Genomic DNA, 26098 nt, shown 5'->3' on the forward strand with positions numbered 1-26098 from the left:
GATAGATAGAAGTACATAAGATTGGGGGGGGGGGGGAATTTCGAGACAGGGCATTTTTTGGCTGCCCAATTTGAGCAGATCCTCCTAGGTTGGCCTTTCCTGATACAAATTTAATTTTGTCCACGAGGGCCAAGAGGAGGAACTGTTAAGGTGATTTTTTGGGTAGATGATTTGTTTACACTTAAATGACTTTGGCCACCAGACTTCTATTTGACAAAGTATTGTGGATTGAGTCCACCACAATGGGCTTTCTAAAAGGTGTGAATACCAGATGCTTCTGGCGCCGTAGTTTGACCTAATGCTGATGTTTCGAAGACAGTATTATCTATACATTATAAATATTAATTGTCTTCTATGTTAGCACGTAAAATGCCAAGTAAATTCTAAAGGCTGTGGATACCAACCCAGACATGTTGGCGTCGGAAGGAAAGGATGGTGTGATAGAAAACATAGTAAAACATAGAAAATAGGTGCAGGAGTAGGCCATTCGGCCCTTCGAGCCTGCGCCACCATTTATTATGATCATGGCTGATCATCCAACTCAGAACCCCGCCCCAGCCTTCCCTCCATACCCTCTGATCCCCCTAGCCAGAAGGGCCATATCTAACTCCCTCTTAAATATAGCCAATGAACTGGCCTCAACTGTTTCTTGTGGTAGAGAATTCCACAGATTCACCACTCTCTGTGTGAATTAGTTTTTCCTAATCTCAGTCCTAAAAGGCTTCGCCTTTATCCTCAAACCGTGACCCCCTGTTTTGGACTTCCCCAGCATCGGGAACAATCTTCCTGCATCCAGCCTGTCCAATCCCTTTAGGATTTTATACGTTTCAATCAGATCCCCCCTCAATCTTCCAAATTCCAACGAGTACAAGCCTAGTTCATCCAGCCTTTCTTCATATGAAAGACCTGCCATCCCAGGAATCAATCTGGTGAACCTTCTTTGTACTTCCTCTATGGCAAGGATGTCTTTCCTCAGATTAGGGGACCAAAACTGCACACAATACTCCAGGTGTGGTCTCACCAAGGCCTTGCACAACTGCAGTAGTACCTCCCTGCTCCCGTACTCAAATCTTCTTGCTACAAATGCCAGCATACCATTCGCCTTTTTCACCGCCTGCTGTACCTGCATGCCCACTTTCAATGACTGGTGTATAATGACACCCAGGTCTCCTTGCACCTCCCCTTTTCCTAATCGGCCACCATTCAGATAATAATCTGTTTTCCTATTTTTGCCACCAAAGTGGATAACTTCACATTTATCCACATTAAATTGCATCTGCCATGAATTTGCCCACTCACCCAACCTATCCAAGTCACTCTGCATCCTCTTAGCATCCTCCTCACAGCTAACACTGCCGCTCAGCTTCATGTCATCCGCAAACTTGGAGATGCTGCATTTAATTCCTTCATCCAAGTCATTAATATATATTGTAAACAACTGGGGTCCCAGCACTGAGCCTTGCGGTACCCCACTAGTCACTGCCTGCCATTCTGAAAAGGTCCCATTTATTCCCACTCTTTGCTTCCTGTCTGCTAACCAATTCTCTATCCACATCAATACCTTACCCCCAATACCGTGTGCTTTAAGTTTGCACACTAATGTCCTGTGTGGGACCTTATCAAAAGCCTTTTGAAAATCCAAATATACCACATCCACTGGTTCTCCCCTATCCACTCTACTAGTTACATCCTCAAAAAATTCTATGAGGTTCGTCAGACATGATTGTCCTTTCACAAATCCATGCTGACTTTGTCCGATGATTTCACCACTTTCCAAATGTGCTGTTATCACATCTTTGATAACTGACTCCAGCAGTATCCCCACCACTGACGTTAGGTCTATAATTCCCCGGTTTCTCTCTCCCTCCTTTTTTAAAAAGTGGGGTTACATTAGCCACCCTCCAATCCTCAGGAACTAGTCCAGAATCTAACAAGTTTTGAAAAATTATCACTAATGCATCCACTATTTCTTGGGCTACTTCCTTAAGCACTCTGGGATGCAGACCATCTGGCCCTGGGGATTTACCTGCCTTTAATCCCTTCAATTTACCTACCACCACTTTCCTACTAACATGTATTTTTCTCAGTTCTTCCATCTCACTCGACCCTCTGTCCCCTACTATTTCTGGAAGATTATTTATGTGCTCCTTAGTGAAGACAGAACCAAAGTAATTATTCAATTGGTCTGCCATGTCCTTGCTCCCCATAATCAATTCACCTGTTTCTGTCTGTAGGGGACCTACATTTGTCTTTCCCAGTCTTTTCCTTTTTACATATCTATAAAAGCTTTTACAGTCAGTTTTTATGTTCCCTGCCAGTTTTCTCTCATAATCTTTTTTCCCCTTCCTAATTAAGCCCTTTGTCCTCCTCTGCTGAACTCTGAATTTCTCCCAGTCCTCAGGTGAGCCACTTTTTCTGGCTAATTTGTATGCTTCTTCTTTGGAATTGATACTATCCCTAATTTCTCTTGTCAGCCACGGGTGCACTACCTTCCTTGATTTATTCTTTTGCCAAACCGGGATGAACAATTGTTGTAGTTCATCCATGCAATCTTTAAATGCTTGCCATTGCATATCCACCGTCAATCCTTTAAGTGTCATTTGCCAGTCTATCTTAGCTAATTCACGTCTCATACCTTCAAAGTTACCCCTCTTTAAGTTCAGAACCTTTGTTTCTGAATTAACTATGTCACTCTCCATCTTAATGAAGAATTCCGCCATATTATGGTCATTCTTACCCAAGGGGCCTCTCACGACAAGATTGCTAATTAACTCTTCCTCATTGCTCAAAATCCAGTCTAGAATAGCCTGCTCTCTAGTTGGTTCCTCGACATGTTGGTTCAAAAAACCATCCCGCATACATTCCAAGAAATCCTCTTCCTCAGCACCTTTACTAATTTGGTTCACCCAATCTACATGTAGATTGAAGTCACCCATTATAACTGCTGTCCTTTATTGCACACATTTCTAATTTACTGTTTAATACCATCCCCGACCTCACTACTACTGTCAGATGGCCTGTACACAACTCCCACCAGCATTTTCTGCCCCTTAGTGTTACGCAGCTCTACCCATCTCGATTCCACATCTTCCCGGCTTATGTCCTTCCTTTCTATTGCGTTAATCTCTTCTTTAACCAGCAACGCCACCCCACCTCCTTTTCTTTCATTTCTATCCCTCTTGAATATTGAATATCCCTGAACGTTGAGCTCCCATCCTTGGTCACCCTGGAGCCATGTCTCTGTGATCCCAACTATATCATAATCATTAATAACAATCTGCACTTTCAATTCATTCACTTTCAATTCATTTTGTATGTAGTTTCAAAAGGAGGCATTGTCTATGCATTGTCTATAACTTTTTAAGTAGCGATTGCCTTTGTGTTTAGCATATAAATATCAAGCCCACATTGAGCTAGCAGACCTTTCTGTACCTTGTGTGTTGAATAAAGAAGCTGCTTTGTATCTACCAGTGACTCTTTCTCTCCGGTAATTTCATCCATGCTCCAACAGTGGCTGAAGTGATTGTGGAGGCATTAGTAGAATCTTTCAAGAATCCTGGAATGGTTCAGGAAGACCGGAACATTGCAAATATCACTCCACTCCTCAAGACTGGAGAAAGGCAGAAGAAAGGAAACTATAGACTGGTTAGTCTGACCTCAGTGGTTGGGAAGATATTGGAGTCAACTATTAACATAGAAACATAGAAACATAGAAAATAGGTGCAGGAGTAGGCCATTCGGCCCTTCGAGCCTGCACCGCCATTTATTATGATCATGGCTGATCATCCAACTCAGAACACCGTCCCAGCCTTCCCTCCATACCCCCTGACCCCCGTAGCCACAAGGGCCATATCTAACCACCTCTTAAATATAGCCAATGAACTGGCCTCAACTGTTTCCTGTGGCAGAGAATTCCACAGATTCACCACTCTCTGTGTGAAGAAGTTTTTCCTAATCTCGGTGCTAAAAGGCTTCCCCTCTATCCTCAAACTGTGACCCCTCGTTCTGGACTTCCCCAACATCGGGAACAATCTTCCTGCATCTAGCCTGTCCAATCCCTTTAGGATCTTATACGTTTCAATCAGATCCCCCCTCAATCTTCTAAATTCCAACGAGTACAAGCCCAGTTCATCCAGTCTTTCTTCATATGAAAGTCCTGCCATCCCAGGAATCAATCTGGTGAACCTTCTCTGTACTCCCTCTATGGCAAGGATGTCTTTCCTCAGATTAGGGGACCAAAACTGCACACAATACTCCAGGTGTGGTCTCACCAAGGCCTTGTACAACTGCAGTAGTACCTCCCTGCTCCTGTACTCAAATCCTCTTGCTATAAATGCCAGCATACCATTCGCCTTTTTCACTGCCTGCTGTACCTGCATGCCCACTTTCAATGACTGGTGCATAATGACACCCAGGTCTCGTTGCACCTCCCCTTTTCCTAATCGGCCACCATTCAGATAATAATCTGTTTTCCTATTTTTGCCACCAAAGTGGATAACTTCACATTTATCCACATTAAATTGCATCTGCCATGAATTTGTCCACTCACCCAACCTATCCAAGTCACCCTGCATCCTCTTAGCATCCTCCTCACAGCTAACACTGCCACCCAGCTTCGTGTCATCCGCAAACTTGGAGATGCTGCATTTAATTCCCTCATCCAAGTCATTAATATATATTGTAAACAACTGGGGTCCCAGCACTGAGCCTTGCGGTACCCCACTAGTCACTGCCTGCCATTCTGAAAAGGTCCCGTTTATTCCCACTCTTTGCTTCCTGTCTGCTAACCAACTCTCCACCCACACCAATACCTTACCCCCAATACTGTGTGCTTTAAGTTTGCACACTAATCTCCTGTGTGGGACCTTGTCAAAAGCCTTTTGAAAATCCAAATATACCACATCCACTGGTTCTCCCCTATCCACTCTACTAGTTACATCCTCAAAAAATTCTATGAGATTCTTCAGACATGATTTTCCTTTCACAAATCCATGCTGACTTTGTCCGATCATTTCACCGCTTTCCAAATGTGCTGTTATCACATCCTTGATAACTGACTCCAGCAGTTTCCCCACCACCGACGTTAGGCTAACCGGTCTATAATTCCCCGGTTTCTCTCTCCCTCCTTTTTTAAAAAGTGGAGTTACATTAGCCACGCTCCAATCCTCAGGAACTAGTCCAGAATCTAACGAGTTTTGAAAAATTATCACTAATGCATCCACTATTTCTTGGGCTACTTCCTTAAGCACCCTGGGATGCAGACCATCTGGGCCTGGGGATTTATCTGCCTTCAATCCCTTCAATCTACCTAACACCACTTCCCTACTAACATGTATTTCGCTCAGTTCCTCCATCTCACTGGACCCTCTGTCCCCTACTATTTCTGGAAGATTATTTATGTCCTCCTTAGTGAAGACAGAACCAAAGTAATTATTCAATTGGTCTGCCATGTCCTTGCTCCCCATAATCAATTCACCAGTTTCTGTCTGTAGGGGACCTACATTTGTCTTTACCAGTCTTTTCCTTTTTACATATCTATAAAAGCTTTTACAGTCCGTTTTTATGTTGCCTGCCAGTTTTCTCTCATAATCTTTTTTCCCCTTCCTAATTAAGCCCTTTGTCCTCCTCTGCTGAACTCTGAATTTCTCCCAGTCCTCAGGTGAGCCACTTTTTCTGGCTAATTTGTATGCTTCTTCTTTGGAATTGATACTATCCCTAATTTCTCTTGTCAGCCACGGGTGCACTACCTTCCTTGATTTATTCTTTTGCCAAACTGGGATGAACATTTGTTGCAGTTCATCCATGCAACCTTTAAATGCTTGCCATTGCATATCCACTGTCAATCCTTTAAGTGTCATTTGCCAGTCTATCTTAGCTAATTCACGTCTCATACCTTCAAAGTTACCCCTCTTTCAGTTCAGAACCTTTGCTTCTGAATTAACTATGTCACTCTCCATCTTAATGAAGAATTCCACCATATTATGGTCACTCTTACCCAAGGGGCCTCTCATGACAAGATTGCTAATTAACACTTCCTCATTGCTCAAAACCCAGTCCAGAATAGCCTGCTCTCTAGTCGGTTCCTCGACATGTTGGTTCAAAAAACCATCCCGCATACATTCCAAGAAATCCTCTTCCTCAGCACCTTTACCAATTTGGTTCACCCAATCTACATGTAGATTGAAGTCACCCATTATAACTGCTGTTCCTTTATTGCACACATTTCTAATTTCCTGTTTAATACCACCTCCGACCTCACTACTACTGTTAGGTGGCCTGTACACAACTCCCACCAGCGTCTTCTGCCCCTTAGTGTTACGCAGCTCTACCCATATTGATTCCACATCTTCCCGGCTTATGTCCTTCCTTTCTATTGTGTTAATCTCTTCTTTAACCAGCAACGCCACCCCACCTCCCCTTCCTTCATGTCTATCCCTCCTGAATATTGAATATCCCTGAACGTTGAGCTCCCATCCCTGGTCACCCTGGAGCCATGTCTCTGTGATCCCAACTATATCATAATCATTAATAACAATCTGCACTTTCAATTCATCCACCTTATTACGAATGCTCCTTGCATTGACACACAAAGCCTTCAGGCGCTCTTTTACAACTCTCTTAGCCCTTATACAATTATGCTGAAAAGTGGCCCTTTTTAATGCTTGCCCTGGATTTGTCGGCCTGCCACTTTTACTTTTCTCCATAGTACTTTTTGTTTCTATCCTCACTTTACACCCCTCTGCCTCTCTGCACTGGTTCCCATCCCCCTGTAGTGAACTAACCTCCTCACGCCTAGCCTCTTTAATTTGATTCCCACCCCCCAACCATTCTAGTTTAAAGTCACCTCAGTAGCCCCCGCTAATCTCCCTGCCAGGATATTGGTCCCCCTAGAATTCAAGTGCAACCCATCCCTTTTGTACAGGTCACGCCTGCGCCAAAAGAGGTCCCAATGATCCAAAAACTTGAATCCCTGCCCCCTGCTCCAATCCCTCAGCCACGCATTTATCCTCCACCTCATCACATTCCTACTCTCACTGTCGCGTGGCACAGGCAGTAATCCCGAGATTACTACCTTTGCGGTCCTTTTTCTCAACTCCCTTCCTAGCTCCCTATATTCTCCTTTCAGGACCTCATCCTTTTTCCTACCTATGTCATTGGTACCTATATGTACCACGACCTCTGGCTCCTCACCCTCCCACTTCAGGATATCTTGGACACAATCAGAAATATCCCGGACCCTGGCACCAGGGAGGCAAACTACCATCTGGGTCTCTGGACTGCGTCCACAGAATCGCCTATCTGACCCCCTTACTATCGAGTCCCCTATCACAACTGCCCTCCTCTTCCTTGCCCTACCCTTCTGAACTACAGGGCCGGACTCTGTGCCGGACGCACGGCCACTGTCGCTTCTCCCGGGTAAGCTGTCCCCCTCAACAGTACTCAAACAGGAGTACCTGTTGTTAAGGGGCACAGCCACCGGGGTACTCCCTATTACCTGACCTTTCCCCTTCCCCCTCCTAACCATGACCCACTTGTCTGCCTCCCGTGGCCCCGGCGTGACCACCTGCCTGCAACTCCTCTCTATCACCTCCTCACTCTCCCTGACCAGACGAAGGTCATCGAGCTGCAGCTCCAGTTCCGTAATGCAGTCCCTTAGGAGCTGCATCTCGATGCACTTGGCGCAGATGTAGACGTCCGGGAGGCTTGTAGACTCCAGGGCCTCCCACATCCGACACCGAGAACAGCAAACTGTCCTCACACTCATACTGCCCCTCTCCTCAAATAACAACAGAAAATGAATGCCAAACCTCCCTCGCCTCGCCTGTTTCCGCCTAAGCCCGTTGAGCCGAAGCCCTTAAGCCTTCACTCTGCTCCCTAAGGGTGAGATGTTAGGGTACTTGGAGGCACATGATAAAATAGGCTGTAGTCAGAATTGTTTCCTCAAGGGAAAATCTTGCCTGACAAATCTGTTGGAATTCTTTGAAGAAATAACAAGCAGGATAGACCGAGGTGAATCAGTTGATGTTGTGTACTTGGATTTTTAAAAGGCCTTTCACAAGGTGCCACACATGAGGCTGCTGACCAAGTTACAGGAAATATTCTAGCATGGATAAAGCAGCAGCTGATTGGCAGGAAGCAGAGAGTGGGAATAAAGGGAGCCCTTTCTGTTTGGCTGCTGGTGACTAGTAGTATTTCACAGGGGTCCAGGTTGGGACCAACTCTTTTTTAAGTGATATAGTATGGCTTTGTAAAGTCTGCAGATATATGAAGGTAGATGGAGGGGCAAGTAGTATTGAGGAAGTAGATAGGCTACAGAAGGACTTAGACAGATTAGGAGAATGGGCAAACAAATGGCAGATGAATACAGTTTTGGAAGTATATGCTCATGCATTTTGGTAAAAGAAAGGGTTGACTATTTTCGAAATGGAGAGAAAGTACAAAAAAAAAATGCAGGAGCAAAGGGGAGTCCTTGTGCAGGATTCCCTAAAGGCAAATTTGCAGGTTGAGTCTGGTGGGGAAGACAAATGCAATGTTAGCATTCATTTCAAAAGGAATAGAATATAAACGCAAGGATGTAATGTTGAAACTTTATACAGCATTGGTGAGCCCTCACTTGGAGTATTGTGAGCAGTTTTGGGCCCTTGTTTTAGAAAGGATGTGCTGAAACTGGAAAGGGTTCAAAGGAGGTTCACAAAAATTATTCCAAGATTGAATGGCTTGTCATATGGTAGGTTTCAGAGATGTCTCTGGGCCTGTATTCCCTAGAATTCAGAAGAATGAGGGGTGTCCTCTCTGAAACCTACCAAATGGTGAAAGGCCTTGAAAGAATGGATGCAGAGAGGATGTTTTCTATGGTGGGAGAGTCTAAGACCAAAGGACACAGCCTCAGAATAGAGGGGTGTACTTTTAGAACAGAGATGGGGAGGAATTTCTTTAGCCAGACAGTGGTGAGTCTGTGGAATTCTTTGCTTCAGGCAGCTGTGGAGGCCAAACCTTTTTAATGCAGAGGTTGATAGATTGTTGATTGGTCAGGACTTGAAGGGATATGGGCAGAAGACAGGAGATTGGGACTGAGAGGAAAATTGGAACAGCCAAAATGAAATAGCAGAGCAGACTCGAAGGGCCAAAATGGCCTAATTCTGCTCCTATATCTTATGGTCTTAAAAAAAAACCTTCGCACAATCTTAAAGTTTCTTCCCTCAAGCAGTTAGTATGTTGAACTTCGTTTTTTTCCAAAAATACTTTATTCAGAAATATTACAAAATAAAAATAATTGCATACAGAAAAAGAAAACCATTCGTTGACTGTGAGTCCTTATTCAATACAGTTATTAACAATAAAATTTTGTGTTGACTCTGTTCATTTACAAATGAAAGATGTTTACAGTAAATCATGCGTTTACTCTCAACTCTTGGTCAAGTGTTAAGACTTATTAACAATCAAAATTTTCAACAATAAAGGCAGGCAATGGCTCTAATACTTTCCCAAATTAACAATTCCACCCACTCCTTGGGCACCATGTTGATTATCTGTCCACACCGCTGATGAGGGTAGGTCTCCTCCCCACCCAACCTCTCCCCCTCCTACGGGTGATGAACGTTAAACTGTGGTCCTTCCCCACCGGGCCTTCGCGGTGGCTGCACCAAGTTTGAGTGCATCCCTCAGAACGTACTCCTGCAGACGAGAGTGTGCCAGTCGGCAGCATTCTCCCACGGACATCTCCGTCAGCTGGCAGACCATCAAGTTTCGGGCCGACCAAAGAGCGTCTTTCACCGAATTGATGATCTGCCAGCAGCACCGGATGTTGGTCTCCGTGTGCGTCCCCGGGAACAGCCCGTAGATCACGGAGTCCTCGGTAACGCAGCTGCTGGGCATGAATCTTAGTACTGTCCCTTCCATTCTCTTCCACACCTTCTTTGCGAACCCACAGTGTGCAAAGAGGTGAGCCACTGACTCCACCCCATCACAGTCCTCCCATGGGCAGTGGGGTGTGGAGGAACTGTTCCGGGCGTACAGGAGGGATCTGACTGGGAGGGCCCCTCTCACCGCCAGCCAGGCGAGGTCTTTGTGCCTGTTTGTGAGATCTGGCGATGAGGCATTTTGCCAGATGAACTGGACGGTCTGCTCAGGGAACCACGCCACTGTGTCCATCACGTCCTTCTCCTGCAGTGCCTGCAGGACACTACGTGCCGACCATTGCCTGATGGCCCTGTGGTCAAATGCGTTGGTCTTGAAGAATTTTTCTACGAAGGACAGGTAAGGGGGCAACGACCAGCTGACGGGGGCGTTGCGCGGGAGTGGGGCCAGACCCATCCTTCGTAGCCAGGGCGACAGGTAGAACCTGGGCACATAGTAGTACTTTGTGCCCACGTATCTGGGATCCACGCACAACCTGATGCAGCCACACACGAAGCTGGCCATCAGGGTGAGGGCGACATTGGGGACGTTCTTGCCCCCATTGTCCAGGGACTTGTGCATGGCGGTCCGTCTCACCCGCTCCATCTTGGATCCCCAGACGAATCTGAAGACAGCCCGGGTGATTTCCGAGCTGTAGGAGCGGGGGACGGGCCAGACCTGCGCCAAGTACAGCAGCCCTGAGAGCACCTCACACCTGATGACCAGGTTCTTGCCCGTTATCGACAGGGAGCGCGCTCCCCACAGTCCCAGTTTCTGTTTCACCTTGGCAGTCCGCTCCTGCCAGCTCTTATTGCACACCTCGGCCCCTCCGAACCAGATCCCCAACACCTTCACGTGGTCAGACCTGATGGTGAAGGGGATGCTGGATCGGTCTGGCCAGTTGCCGAAGAGCATGGCTTCGCTCTTCGTGCGGTTGAGCCTGGCCCCCGTCGCTAGCTCGAACTGTTCGCAGATGCTGATCAGCCTGCGAACTGACCTCAGATCAGAGCAGAAGACGGTGACGTCGTCCATGTACAGGGAGGTTTTCACTTGGGTCCCTCCACTGCCTGGCAGCGTCACCCCTCTTATGCCCCCATCCCTCCTGATGGCCTCGGCAAAGGGCTCTATACAGCAGACAAACAAGACAAGGGAGAGGAGACAGCCCTGCCTGACTCCAGACCTGATGGGGAAGCTGTCTGTTTCCCACCCGTTGACCTGGACTGCACTACGGATGTCTGCGTAGAGCAGTCTGATCCAATTCCGGATTCCCTCCCCAAATCCCATTTTGGAGAGCACATCCGCCATGTACGTGTGCGATATCCTGTCGAAGGCTTTCTCCTGGTCCAAGCTGACCAGGCAGGCGTCCACCCCCCTGTCCTGCACGTAGGCGATGGTGTCCCTCAGCAGCGCGAGGTATGTTGAACTGTTCTAATTAGCCCCTCCCACCCCCACCCATTACCTCAGACACTGCACTGTAAAGACTTTAAACCACTTTTTATAATACTGTTTACATTGTGGTATTTATTTCCTTTTGCACATTTATTCCATGTCTGTACTTCTAACTTTATGTAATTATTATCGCTGAATGTTGTTGCTTTTGTTGCATATCATACCAACACACCATAGCAAATTTCTAATACATGTAAATGTCTATGGTAAATAAGTATGATCTTTGATCCCAGAACGGAAAGCATTCTGACTGGTTGCATCACTACCTGGTAGTAATTTCCATGAATATTACTTCATGTTTGCACTACTTTTTATTTTTAAATATTTTTTATTGTAACTTATACTATTTTATGCCTTGCACTGTGCAGCTGGCACAAAACAACAAATTTTACAACACGTATCAATGATAATCTAGGGCTTGGAGTATTCACTACCTGAAACAACATGTATCACTTGACAATATCAGCATGTTTATAGCTATTCCGTTGCTGAAAAAGCATTAGTTACTCTTAAGGGCAAGTGAACAAAGAAAATATGTAGTCTCTGCTGAAGCTCAATTGTGAAACATCAAGATTAGTTTCAGTTTCATTTCCAGTTAAGTGAAAAACAAACAACTCTTCTGGTAAGAGTATGCAATGAGGAACACTAACAGGTAACACTTCAGTAAATTTCTCCAATTTTCACTTAAAAGATATTACTAAAGATGTTTGAAATGATCATTCCTGTTCTAGATTACACCTTTCTGTGTAAATACATCTCCATATTACCCCTCCCATTGACAATTGATATAAGTGTGTAACTTTTGGTAATTCCTCCTATCAGAGGATTTCAGATTTTAGTTGATTGTTTTCTTTGGCATTCAGCAAACTTTATTTAAATTTGAGTTCTAATGATCCCTTGTGTTGCTGTGATGAGGCTGCCTCTACAGCTTTCCACAGTAAATGCAATTTACATTTTAAAATGGTACTTGATCTCAAGTGTCAATTGAGTTTCATTGGAGGTCTAAATCTGAAAATTCAATCCTACATTCTGATGGTGCTCTAGAATAAAGTCTGTTGAAGTACATAGTTAACCTCACTCGGCATTCTCTAACATATGCATCCTTGTTAGTGACTTTACTGCCCTGTATACTTAATGAAACATAAAATCTATCAGCCCCTTTCTGTACTACTTACTCTAACATGTTATTCCTCAGAAGTACCAACAGATAACATTCCCATACTTTTCCTCCTAAATGACTTAATAAGGACTTTGCAGATGACAATTATTTCATGCATAACAGCACCCCTCCCCACGAATGTCTTAGTCCTGCCAATCTACCATTAGAAATAATTTGTCCCTTCCCAGATCATCTGATAATTTCTTCCACTTTGACTGTCTCATCTAAACTTCTTTAAAATCGTCATCTAATGACTCTAGGATATACACATCAAGATATTCTTCCCCAAATAATTTTAAATACCTTCTGTCAGATCTCCCCATATCTTCATCTGAGAAGAATCATCCCAGCTTTCCTGGTCTACTGTATATTAAAGTCCTTCATTTCTAGGATTTATACGTACCCTCTGAAACTTTTACAACTTTCCTAATATGTAGTACCTGTAATTGGACACAGAATAATAGATGTGGCCAAACCAAGGTTTTATGAAATTCATCATAACTTGTTTGTTCTTGTACTCTGGTTTTATTTTAAAAACCCTGGATCCTATGTGTTATTTTAACTACTTTGTCAATCTGTCTTGCCACTTTCAATAAACTGTGCGCACACACACTCTTTTCTTCTGATTTTAGACTATAAGAACAGAAGATAGAGGAGCAGAATTAGGCCATCTGACCCTTCAAGTCTGCTCTGCCATTCCATCATGGCTGATTTATTATCCTAATCTTCTGCCTTCTCCCTGTAACTTTTGATGCCCTTACTAATCATAAACCTATCAAACTCCACTTTAATTATACACAATAACCTGGCTTCCGCAGCTGCCAGTAGCAATTAATTCCACAGATTCACCACCCTTTGGCTGAGGGACTTCCTCCTCATCTCTGTTCTAAAGGGACATACTTGTATTCTAAGGCTGTGCCCCTTGGTCCTACACTCTTCACTCTATCTAGGCCTTTCAATATTAAATAGGTTTCAATCATTCTTCTAATATCTAGTAAGTACAGACTCAGAGCCATCAAGTATTCATCATATTCACAGGATCGTTCTCATGAACCTCCTCTGGAGCTTCTCCAGCACATTCTTAGATAAGAGACCCAAAACTGCTCACAAATTCATCTTTGTTGTGGTGCATGTGGATTACCCAGCTAGAACAGATCTATACAGGTAACTCCCATGGGATTAACATGGAAGGACTGCACTCATTGCCATGTAGTTTTACTTAGTCTTTGTGAGGGTTTCTGATCTTAAATACTTCCTTTTGCTGTACAAAACAAGCGATGCATTTTAATTGGCATTACCACAGTTTGCCACACTACAGAGTATAATTTTAAATCACTCTCTCAACCTCCCCTTTCAAACAACGATTCATTGGAAGCAGAAAGCAGTGATCTGGTGAAAAACATTGCAAACACAAGACCATTCAGTTAGGAACAGGAAAGGCCACTTGGCTGCTTAAACCTGCTTTGCCATTTAATAAGATCATAACCTGATCGTAACCTCAACTCTACACTCCTGTTCTACAGTGACCCTTCAGCCACTTGTTCATCAAATATCCATCGAGCTTTGTCTTAAGAATATTCAAACAATAGGAAACAGGCAGGATTATCAATTCCTCGTGAAACTACCTTACTGTGCACAGCCCAGGAATTCTGTTTTTTTTCTCTCCATTGGTTTATTCTGCCCAATGATCCATCGAGGAGCCTGTAGTATACAGGATAATAACCATAAAGTGTAAAATCTTTCTGTAGTGTTAAATCATTAATTAGGAGAATGTTTCTAGTGATGAAAGGTCAAACATCTGCTTTAACACAAGACAAAGAGAACCCCCAAAAAGCTGCTGAATAAATATTAATGTGTTTGATTAAATACTTGAAGTATGGGCAACAGTTACTGGACTATTTAAAAATCAGTATTAGCTCGGACTGATGAAGGGAAGACAAATATTATGAAACCAATTAAAGAGACAGAAGTGATTCCTCAGCTAGAAGGATAAGATGTTAACATGACAAAGCCAATATGGACATAGTGTCACTTAGCATACCAGAATATTAATTGTACTTGATGGGGAAACTGCTAATACAACTGTGCATCTATCACCAGCCTCAATACACAGTTAACCTAATGTGCACCCAACCATCCTCTGTAGTGATGCAGAACTGATCTGCAAAAAACACTGACAATGAGATTTATAAAGGGCTGTTTGATTGCTGTGCATCTGGATGATACAATCGCCATGTGAGCTGAACCAGAGAGCTCAATGGTACCAAAGTTGGAAAGCCTTATGAAGAACATGTAACAAATATTTCACCTTATGTTACACAATCAGGAATTCTAATAATGTTATTAAGTGCAGTATGTGAAAACCATTGAATTTTATTACTCTATTAATTGTACTAATAGAATACTGTCAGTGAAGAGAGTGTTTTATTCCCTGCTCTTGTCAAGCTAGAGAGCCTTTCATCCTTTCCATGTTTTTATATAAAGTAACTTCATAAGATTTGGCCCAGCATCTAGTATAGTCTGCCTTCAGTGCTTAGCATCAAACATAGGTCTATAGACTACATGTTGCAATAAGCTCTAGAGCTAGTTCAACTTACTTGGGCCCGTAGCCCCCAATGGGGTGGAGCTAAACCATCGATGACCTCCTGTCTCCATGGTTGGAGTTCATCAACACTTCTGCAATCCACTGCACTGCATCTACTGCACAAGGGATTGGTCTATACAGCTTCACCAGAGCCCTTTTGGCAGGCTTTCCCCATTTCCAACTCTCAGGGCCGGATTGTAGGGTTGGACTTTGAGATCCAAAGCTATTTTAAAGCCCATTTCAATTTCTAATTTCTGGATCCCAAAATGAACACCTCATACTTGTCTGGATTAAGCTCCAGCCGCCACTTCTCCACCCAAATATCTAGATTATCTATTTCCTGCTCTCTCTGACAACCTTCCTCAACTGCAGGCTGGTGGCAGATATCCATGTGTTGCTCAATTCACCATGATATGGCACACACAGATAATCAAAGATCCCTCCCAGACCAGACTTTTCACTATTACAATTTACCTGATCAGGAAATAGCTAATGCAACAAGGAATAAGACTCATGGAAAATGAAGAACAAATCCTTTCAGAATAATCTCACAAATAATTGTACTGGTCTGAGTTCCCACACTGAAAGCCAGCTGTGCTAAGCAGATTCAGAACAGGACTACATGCAGCCACATTCATGGTCGGACTCCCTCCGATTAAAAGTTTAAAGTAAATTTATTAATAAAATACGTATGTATCACTATATACCACCCTGAGACTCATTTTCTTGCGGGCACAAACAGTAAATTGAAGAAACACAATGAAAGAGCACACCCAACATTACGGGCAAATGTGCGAAAGACAACACACTGTGCAAAGGCAAAAACAAATAAACAAATAAGTAACAAATTTTGAGGACATGAGATGAGGAGTTCTTGAAAGTGAGTACATTGGTTATAGAAACAGTTCAGTGATGGGGGCGAATGAAGTAGAGTGAAATTATTCCTTCTGGTTCAAGGGCCGAATGATTAAGGGGCAATAACTGTTCCTGAATCTGGTGTGTGAGTCCTGATGATAGCAGTGAGAAGAAAGCATGACCTGGGTGGTGGGGGTCCTTGATGATGGATGCTGCTTTCCTCTGACAACATACGAAACGTTCAATGGTGGGGAGGGTTTTATCCATGATGGACTGGGCCATATCCATTACTTTCGCAGGATTTTCCATTCAAGGTATTCATGTTCCCATACCAGGCAGTGATGCAGCCAGCCAATATACCCCCCACAACACATCTTTAAAAGTTTGTCAGTTTCAAATGACCTGACGAATCTAAGAAAGTAGAGGTACTGCTACACTTTCTGTGTAATGGCATTCACATGCTAGACTCAGGAGAGGCCCTCTCAAATGACAACACTGAGGAATTTAAATTGCTGACTCTCTCCACCTCTGATCACCCAATCTCATGGACCTCTGGTTTCTTTCTCCTGAAGTCAATAATCAGCTCCTTGGTATGGCTGACATTGCGTGACAGGTTGTTGTGGCACCACTCAGCCAGATCTACAATCTCCCTCCGCTATGCTGATTCATCACTACCTTTGATTTGGCCAATGGTAGTGGTGTCGTCAGCAAACTTAAATATGGCATTTGGAGCTGTGCTTAGCTTCACAGTAATAAGTATAAAACAAACAGAGCAGGGGGCTAAGCACACAGCCTTGTGGTGCACAAGTGCTGGTGGAGATTGTGGAGGGGATGATTTTGCCAATCTGAACTGACTGTGGTCTGCAAGTGAGGAAATAGAGGATCCAATTGTACGAGGAAGTATTGAAGCCAAGGTCTTAAAACTTTTTGTTTAATTTTGAGGGGGTGATAATATTGAATGCCAAGCTGTAGTTAATAAAGAGCATTGTGATGTATGCATCTTTTCCATCCAGATGTTCCAGGGTTGAATGAAGAGCCAACTAAATGGCATCTGCTGTGGACCTATTGTCACAGTAGGCAAATTTGAGCAGATCCAAGTTGTTTCTCAGACAGGAGTTGATATGTTTCATCACCAACCTCTCAAAATATTTCATCACTGTGGATGTAAGTGTTACTGAGTGACAGTCATTGATGCAGGTTACCACGTTCTTCTTAGGCACCAGTATAATTGAAGCAGATGGATATTTCAGACTGCTGAGGCAAAAGGTTAAAGACGGTGAATACTTCAGGCCGTTGATCAGCACAGGTCTTTAGTACTTAGCCAGGTACCTCATCTGGGCCGGGTGCTTTCCACAGGTTCACCCTCCTGAAGGTTGCTCAGAAACTGAAATCATAGGGTCATTGGGGGCTGTAGGGGTTCTTGAAGGTTCCTCTATGTTTTTGATGGTCAAAGCGAGCATGGCAGGCATTGAGGAAAGCTTTGTTGTCTCCTATGTCATGTCACTTGGTTTCACTTTGTAAGAGCTAATAGCATTCAAACCCTGCAACAGCTGTCGAGCATCACCCAGTACTCAAGTTTAGCCTGGAATTGCCACTTCACCCGTGAGTTGGCTTTCCGGAGATCACACCCGGACCCCTTGCATCTTACTTGGTCAGCAGACCTGAATACCATTGATCTGGCCCTGAGCAGATGCGGATCTCGTGGTTCATTAAGTGCTTCTGGTTGGGGAAAATCCTAAATGAATTTGTGGGGACACACTTATCTACAACTGTTTTTATAATGCATGACAACCGTGGTGTACTTGTTCATATCCTCTGACGAGTTCCTGAACACAGCTCAGCCTACTGACTTGGAGAAATCCCATGGCTGCTCCTGTGACCACACCTTTGTTGTACTTATCTCTGGAGCCTTTGCCTGTCTGCAGGTAGGGCAGCCAAGTGATCAGATTTCCAAAAATGCAGTCAGGGATGGAACAGTAAGCATTCCTATTCATTGTACTGCAATGGTTGAGTGTTTTGGGACCCCTGGTGCTGCAGGTTATATGTTGATGATAATTGGACACCGATTTCTTCAAACAAACCTGCTTGAAGTTCCTGACTATGATTTGATTTGGAGTGTTAGGGCATATTCTGGAGTTATAGAATATAGCAAATATTAATTTCAACTGGTCTTCAGATCTGAATGTGGATCATAGATTGAGTTTAAAATGCAGCTCAGCACAATGGTCTTCCTGGATCTACATACTGAGGTCGATTACAAACCAGGAAACACCCACTGACCTGAGATATTGGCATGTGCATGAATGCAGCCCAGAGACAGTGATGATTAACATTCATTTTGGGTGTCTGGAGTGTGTTTGAAAATCATACGTTATTCAAAATGAAGCATTGTAACTATAGAATTGTCCTGTGGTTACCTTTGACCTTCAGTGTATAAAAACATCATTTAATATTGGGTCAGGGAGCCCCTGGCAAGTGTCTCCAGTATGATGCCTGCTTGTTTTGCCAAATAAGGACTTCTATATCCACCAACTTCAATGTCTCTCCGGTGACTTAATTCAGTCACAACAGGGATAGGCTGTTTGTTGTTTCTCATGGTAACATTTAATACTTCAAGTGCCCGTTTAACGTCTTTTTTTTGACTGTGTGGTTAAGAAGGCATATGGTGCATTGGCCTTCATCAACCAAGGGATTGAGTTCAAGAGCCGAGAGGTAATGTTATAGCTATATAGGACCCTGGTCAGACCCCACTTGGGAGTACTGTGCTCAGTTCTGGTTACCTCACTACAGGAAGGATGTGGAAACTATAGAAAGAGTGTAGAGGAGATTTACAAAGATGTTGCCTGATTGGGGAGCATGCCTTATGAGGATAGGTTGAGTGAACTTGGCCTTTTCTCTTTGGAGCAACAGAGGTTGAGAGGTGACCTGATTGAGGTGTATAAGATGATGAGAGGTATTGATCGTGTGGATAGTCAGAGGCTTTTTCCCGGGGCTGAAAGAGGGGCACAGTTTTAAGGCGCTTGGAATTAGGTACAGAAGAGATGTCTGTGGTAAGTTGTTGTTGTTGTTGTTTTTTTTTTACACAGAGTGGCGAGTGCGTGGAATGGGCTGCTGGCGACAGTGGTGGAGGTGGATATGACAGGATCTTTTAAGAGACATGGAGCTTAGAAAAATAGAGGGCTATGAGTAACCTTAAGTACATGTTCAGCACAGCATTGTAGGCTGAAGGGCCTGTATTGTGCTGTCGGTTTTCTATGTTTTTGATGACATATAAACCGTGGTCAGTTTCACAGAGGAGAACTCTCTTGATATGCAGAGCGGTTGTCACTTAATCGTTAGATGTTCCAGGTCAGGGGAACAAGTGTGTGACAAGCCCGCTGTGTCAGAGCACACAAAAAGTTTATCATGAAATACAGACTCCCACCTTTTGTTTTCTCTGAGTCAGCAGTCTGGCCCATCTTGTGTATCGACAAACCCTCAGGTCTTACTGATGTATCCGGTGTGTCCAGAGTGAGCTATGCTTTTCTGAGGGGTGTATGGGGTGTCATGGAGGGTAGCACCTCTGGTGGGGCCACATGCCGCATCTTTTTCAAGGCGGTCAGTCCACCTTTGGTCTCCACCTGGCACTCAGCTCTCACCTGCAGCTCCCCGTAGCTGTTTGCATGCGACAGCGGCCACGACAAGCCGGCTAAACCGGGTGAGGGTAGCCAACGTGGTGAGATAGGGAGTTGTCTATCCCAGCATGTGAAGACAGACTCCAGTGGATTGAGCGGATGAGACCAATTGACGGTCCAACGGTCAAGAAGGCGGTCTCTGCAAGCGTTGTGGAACGTGTAGAGCAGGACAAGACACAGAAGAGGTCCTGGTCATCCACTGCGCCTAGTCCCATCTCCAGCCGTCTCGACTCTGTCTTGCCACTGGATCCAGATGGGAATTGGGAAGAGAGAGTGAGGCTGACGCTGCGCAACTATCCCTCACTTAAATCCAAATCACCTAGTCTCAACACCTTCAAATGGACATCGACGATGGACGAACGATGCCTTTCTGAAACACAAGAGCACAGTAATTTCTCATTCTCTTCCAATACAACAATCTTCCCCTTCAGTCCTTGGTCTTGATCTCCAGCTAACAAGATGAAGTAGAGGAAGTTTCATTCCCCTGAGTGTCAGTCAAGTTCGGAATCCTCCTCTGCTCCCTGCCTTACGGCTATGGCGATATACCTTTATCTGTTTAAATGTGCCGTTCCTGCATGCTTTACAGTTAACTCCACCGAGTCATTCAGATTATTTCATTTTCATAAAGACCAGGTGCAATGAAATTCCTTCAGTTGCTGCCATAAGGCACGGTATTGCATATTGTTGAAGGGAACGCAAATGGTCGGGCAGTGGCTCATTATGTTAGACGTATTCATGGTAGCAACCGCCGTCCGACTATTTGAGAAAACACGCCGGCTTCAGGAAGCAGGGGCGTCGTTACGATCTTTCTGGGGTCTCCCTCCCTTCGTAATTTAAAAAGAGAGGAAGCCATCCCCCCAAAAAAAACCTTAGTTTCGTTACCGATGATAGCAACTGCTGATTGTCGCCTCACTCTACCGCAACATCCGCGGGCCGGCTGGCTGCAATTTCCGGCCCTGTCAGGCGGCGGTCGCGTGACGACGAGGGCGCGTGCGCAGTGCGAGCTGTCAGAAAATGGCCGCTTCCTAGGCGAAGGGAGGAAGGAGCTTGGGGTAGAGTCGTTGTCTGAGGCGGGAGTGAGAACCGGCTTCCTTCACCGCCTCAGGTAACCTGCCGCATCCGGAATTTGGGCTTTGCCTGGAGTCAGAAGGAAGTGGTGTGGGCTGGACTAACTTCGGCGACCGTCCCTGGGCTGGAGTTGGTGTTCAACCTGAGAGGAGTATGAGGGGCGGAGGCGGGTAACTGCAGGCTGGCGGGCGCCTCATCCTTTACTTCGTAGACAGCGACCGGAGGGTGGGTTACAGCCCTCAGTTTCTCTGCCTAGACCCGGTCGACAGCTTGCCCATCTCGCCTTCCTTACCCGTTGTTCGGCTCGGTTGGATATTGTGTTTTATTTTTCTCTGTGAATACTTGTTTGTTAAACTTAACATTGATTTTACAAGTAGGATATGTCAGTCGGCAGTATAGGACACAGAGGTCACGAATGTAGACAAAAAGAAGTGCTCGAAAGCCTTAGAAATTGTAATAGTGTAATTGACCGGCAAGTACAGGTTCAAGAGTGGAGTTCGAGGACTTGCACGATGCCACTGTTTCCACTCAACTGAACTGACAGTTCAACTTAAGTGTTTGGTACTGAAATGTCAGAACAGTTTAGCTCTGCAGTGTAAGGGATTCTTTGTTAGAGGTTAGTTTTGTTATGAATACATGATCCATGAAATTGGAAAGCCTAGACTGGTTGTAATAACGAAATGTAATGTCTTTGATTCTTATACAAGAAAGCAAGGTTTCTCTGTATCCGTGATCCCACTTAGTTCCTACTTCTCTGAGCTTTATATTTTTCTCTTCTTTCTCACAATCACCCTGCTTTGTATTGTTTCCCAGAATTCAGTGATTTCATCTTCTGCCTTCAATTCAGGCTACACATCTCATAATTAAGGAGCAAACAAGAGGAAGGCGACATATGGAGGAATTGGAAAAAGATATACTTCTATATTGACTTAAATATTTTTTCAAGTTATTGCTAAAGTATGAAATATAATAGGAAGTGTACTGTCACAAATAATCAGTGAGGGATGAATATGTGAAGATTTCAAAATAACGCCTTGGTGTTTATCATCTTTCAAATGGAGCTCATTCAGCTAAAAGTTTCTTGGGATGAGGTCCCACTATATTGGAGAAGACAATCCTCTGGGATTTGACAAACATGAAAAAAAATCTGCAGATGCTCGAAATTCAGAACAACATACAAAATGCTGAAGGAATTCAGCAGGTCAGGCAGCATTTATGGAAATGAATAAACAGTCGACAGTTTGGGCTGAGACCCTTCTTAAGGATTCTAAAGGGTCTTGGTCTGAAACATCAACTGTTTATTCATCTCCATGGATGCTGCCTGACCTGTTGAATTCCTCCAGCATTTGTGTGTGTTGCCTTTGGGATTTGAAACTCTTTCTAGGGCTCATGCCACCTTAAATGCTACACTTAACAGTTTGGGCATGAATAAAATAGAAAAAAACGTATTTCCAAGATGTTAAAATAAATTTTCAAAAGCAGTAGTAGTCTGGGTGTAATGGGAATAGTGAAGTGGAAGGTTTTAGACTGAAGCAAGGCAATCAATTGGATGCAAAAATAACAAATGGAATTTAATTTGTAGAAATGTAAGAGGAGGTGCCTTTTGGAAGGGGAATAAAGTCAATGGAAGGACAGTGACCAGTGTGTAGGAACAAGGGAAAGTGTATGCCCACAAGTCCATTGTCAAAAGGTGCTGAATAGGCATAATTTTCCTTCCAGTTGAAGCAGAGCTTAAAGAACAAGGAGGATTTGCTGGAATTGTATATATCAGTAGAATAACGCTTGATTATTGTGTATAAACCTCATCATGTGCATAAACCTCATTAGAGGATGTTGCCAGGACTAAAAAGCATGTAGCTACAAGGAAGGATCGGTGAAACTAAAGTGGTTTAGTTTGGAAAGAGGAGTTGAAGGGAAGGACACTTGATACTGCTATCGATGAAGGGTGGGGATGGGAAATATGCATTTTAATTGCCTAATGTAGATATAAAGGTCAAGTTAAGCTACTGGTTATTCTGGACGCTTGAAAATAACAATGTCAAGTTTAATGGATCAATTTCATATGAAGAAGCTTTTGCTCACCTTAACCAGAATGATTAACGCTTTCTGTCACATCAAATTCTTTGATTGAAACATTTTACAAAGGAAATTTGTAGCTGATCTTTTGATCGCAAAGCAAGTATAGTCTGAATCTAACTTGATAATTTTCAGTTTACTTGGAAAATTGTGAATTAGTTTATTGGAACTTGTATGATGTGTAGTAATGCAGTTTTCCTTGTCTGTTCATCTGGGTATAAATTTTAACTGTCAATTCAATCAGCATCACCGGATGAGTGCAGATCATTGCTAATGTTTTGTTTAACATATCATTATACTGTATCAATGACAGAACACTCATTTGTACCTGCAGCCCAGTCCTATATCCACAACACTTTCCTTTAGATCCCTAATTGAGGCAGTCCTTTTGATGCATTCTTTTTCTATCTGCTAACCTTTCTTAAACCCTCCTTAACCCATTTTTGTATTTATGCCAATAATTCTAATCTCTTATGAAATTTACCTCATGGCATTGTTCTTAAAACATTTGAATCTCGTGACATTTATTGAGTATTTGCACTGGTTTGTTTTTTTTTTGAGATTTTATTGTGACTCTGCTGTTAAGATAGTCATGTACTTTTATTGCAACAGATCCTCTAGCCACTTTTGTTCATTCATGTCAGTGGGCCTAGAAATTTGTTTTCTTACATTATTTGCTCTAATTAGTTGCCTTGGTCCATGTGAACACTTGATGAACTGTTACAAGTTCAACAAGAGTATGTACCAAATGTGAGAAAAATCTACAGATGCTGGGAATCCAAGAACCACAAACAAAATGCTGGAGGAACTCAGCAGGTCAGGTAGCAGCATCTGTGGTAAAGAGCAAACAGTCGATATTTATTTATTTATTGATTGATTCATTGCTGAGACCCTTTGTCAGGCCAGAAACATCGACTGTTTGCTCTTTTCCATAGGTACTGAGTTCCTCCAGCATTTGTGTGTGAACAAGTGTATGTTACCAGGTATAATTTCCTTGCAAAAGTATTTACCCAGTGATATTACAAATATTAATTTTGGGCTTAGAAACTATTTGCGATTTAACTTTGTATATCATCTGTTTACATTTTCCCTTGCATGTTAGTGCTCATAACTTTTATTGAAGTCATTTTGCAACATTATAGAACATTACTTTGTGCAATTGATCTATGCTGTTAGACAATGCAGTTTAGAAGTGTCTATTTTATATGGATTATTATGACATACCCAACTTAATTCCTTCTCCACACTTGTAACACACTTATTAAGCTTATTACCACCTTTGCTTTTTAAGTTGAGATTTATTGCTCATTTGTTCAACAGGCTGACCCATAACAGTATTCTCTTCCTGTTTCAGACTTAAGAATTTTGTAATAACAATGAACAAGTTTCTCTAAACCTTAGTTATGCAAGGAGTCCTTGTGTTGCAATTTTCAAAGAACATGGAACAGTACAGCTCAGTGCACGCTCTTCAGCCCACGATGTTATGCCATCCTTTTAACCTACTCCAAAATCAATCTAACCTTTCGCTTTCCATTTTTCTATCATCCATGTGCCTTTCTAAGATTTTCTTAAATGCCTCTAATGTATCTCCCTTTATCACCACTCCTGTCAGGGTGCTCCACATACTTATCACTCTGTTTTTTAAATTAAAAAACTTACCCATTCTCCCGATACTCTCCTCCAAACACCTCCCTCTTATTAGCCATTTCCGCCCTGGGATAAAGTGTCTGGCTGCCGACTTGATCTATGCCTTTTATCATCTTGTACACCTCTATCAAGTCACTTCTCAACCTCTTTTGCTTTCAAGAAAAAAGCCTTAGCTTGCTCAGCCTTTCTTCAATGGACATGCTCTCTAGTCCAGGCAGCATTCATTTAAATGTCCCTTGCATCCTCTCTAAAGCTTCATATCCTTCCTATAATGAGGCAAGGAAAACTCAGCACAATATTTCAAGTGTGGTTTAATTAGGGTTCTATGGAGCTGCAACATTACTTTGTGGCTCTTGAACTCAATTCCCCCAACTAATGAAGGCCAACACAGTATACTTCCTTAACAACATATCAACCTGTGCAGCAACTTTGAGGGGTCTATGGATATGGACACCCCCCTGCTAAGCATCCTTCTGCTAAGAATATTCTTTGAAATTATTGTGAAAGTTAAATAATTTAAATTGAATTATTTTCTATTTTAACTCGGGAACAGTTTTAAGGAAGTTTTACTAATGAACAGCATAGCAGCATTAAATACAGTCCAAGGTGTTTAAATAGGGCAAACAGTGATTTGTACTGTAACCCTTGTAGATTAGTGGAGCTTGATAAGTTGCTTACCAAACTGTATCAGTTCAGCACTTAGATTTATACCTTAGCAGTTACATATCTGCAGCAGTTAGATTTGTACCTTAAACTTTTCCAGTTTCAGTGTATACAGCAGAGATGTCATTTGAGATTCTTCCACATTTGCCAAGGTTGAAGTATTAGTTATGAAGCATGATTGCTGAATGATACAGGAAATTAAACGTGACCTTTACCCTCCCCCCCCCACCACCCCTAACTCTGCAACAAATTGATGTCTTTGGGAGGTGGTTGTGATTTTCTGCATTTTATGCCATCTATTAAATATGAAGCAGTTTTATCATGAATTGGTATATTTCAGCTCTTTGCAACAGCAGATACTTCTGAAAACAAGACTATGTTTCAAACTGCCCTGGTTGTATCTTATGGTAGTACTATCATTGCTACTAAGCCTAATTGTCTTGAAAGCACCCAATCCAATACAATAACCTTTTTTTTCAATCTTTTTATTAAGTTTCAAGATTAATAAATATAACAATAATAGTAATGGTACATAGAGATCGGGACTTTGATTGCTGCCCTTTTTAAAATATTTTGGAGCAAGTTTATTTTTGTCAACCTAGGAAGAGTGGGATGTAAAGATGTGAGCATTCAGTCAAACATGGGATTTGCTCGAAAACTGGTGCCATCAATCCACAGAACAATCATTGATCATCCAGTTAGGAGCCAGCCTGCCCTTTTGGTGTAAATTGATAATTTTTGGTGTTGATCTTGCCTGTTTTTTTTTGGTTCTGAGCTTTGATATTGATTGCTTACACTTGTACATTTTTATTTTTAACTGCTGATGTGAGAGCGCCAAGGTGGCATTGGTACTAATTAAGCATTTTAATAGTGTTTAGTGTTGGGTTCTAGGTATCAGTGTCAAGCCTGGTATATTTTACCCATTTCTAATTGTCCTTGGGAAAGTAGTACTTGACTCCCACCTTGGAACTCCTTCTAATGAGGGTACTTTCTATGTGCTGTTGGGGAGGAAGTTCCAAGGTTTGA

The 26098-nt window shown here is 43.1% G+C and overlaps 2 protein-coding genes across 7 annotated transcripts in view; one reads left to right on the forward strand and one right to left on the reverse strand.

Moving 5' to 3' along the window:
- The window catches only part of ripk1l (receptor (TNFRSF)-interacting serine-threonine kinase 1, like), a 138181-nt gene extending 117602 nt beyond the window's left edge, over positions 1–20579 (reverse strand). For both annotated transcript variants that reach the window (XM_072283704.1, XM_072283706.1), the window contains exon 1: positions 19369–20579. Coding sequence is in view for 1 of the 2 variants with exons in the window: in XM_072283706.1 (XP_072139807.1) it covers positions 19369–19402 (34 nt within the window). In the remaining variant the exon portion in view is untranslated. The remainder of the gene's footprint in view (positions 1–19368) is intronic.
- A 21-nt stretch (positions 20580–20600) lies between these two features.
- LOC140212638 (dnaJ homolog subfamily C member 13) overlaps positions 20601–26098 on the forward strand; it is a 166457-nt gene continuing 160959 nt past the window's right edge. For 3 of the 5 annotated variants that reach the window (XM_072283697.1, XM_072283699.1, XM_072283700.1), the window contains exon 1: positions 20603–20723. The gene's annotated coding sequence lies outside the window, so the exon portion shown is untranslated. Of the gene's footprint in view, positions 20724–20767; positions 20912–26098 lie in introns of those variants that run through there. The other 2 variants (XM_072283701.1, XM_072283698.1) reach the window with 2 other exon arrangements.

The sequence above is a fragment of the Mobula birostris genome, chromosome 19, assembly GCF_030028105.1.
Source record: "Mobula birostris isolate sMobBir1 chromosome 19, sMobBir1.hap1, whole genome shotgun sequence".
NCBI lineage: Eukaryota > Metazoa > Chordata > Chondrichthyes > Myliobatiformes > Myliobatidae > Mobula > Mobula birostris.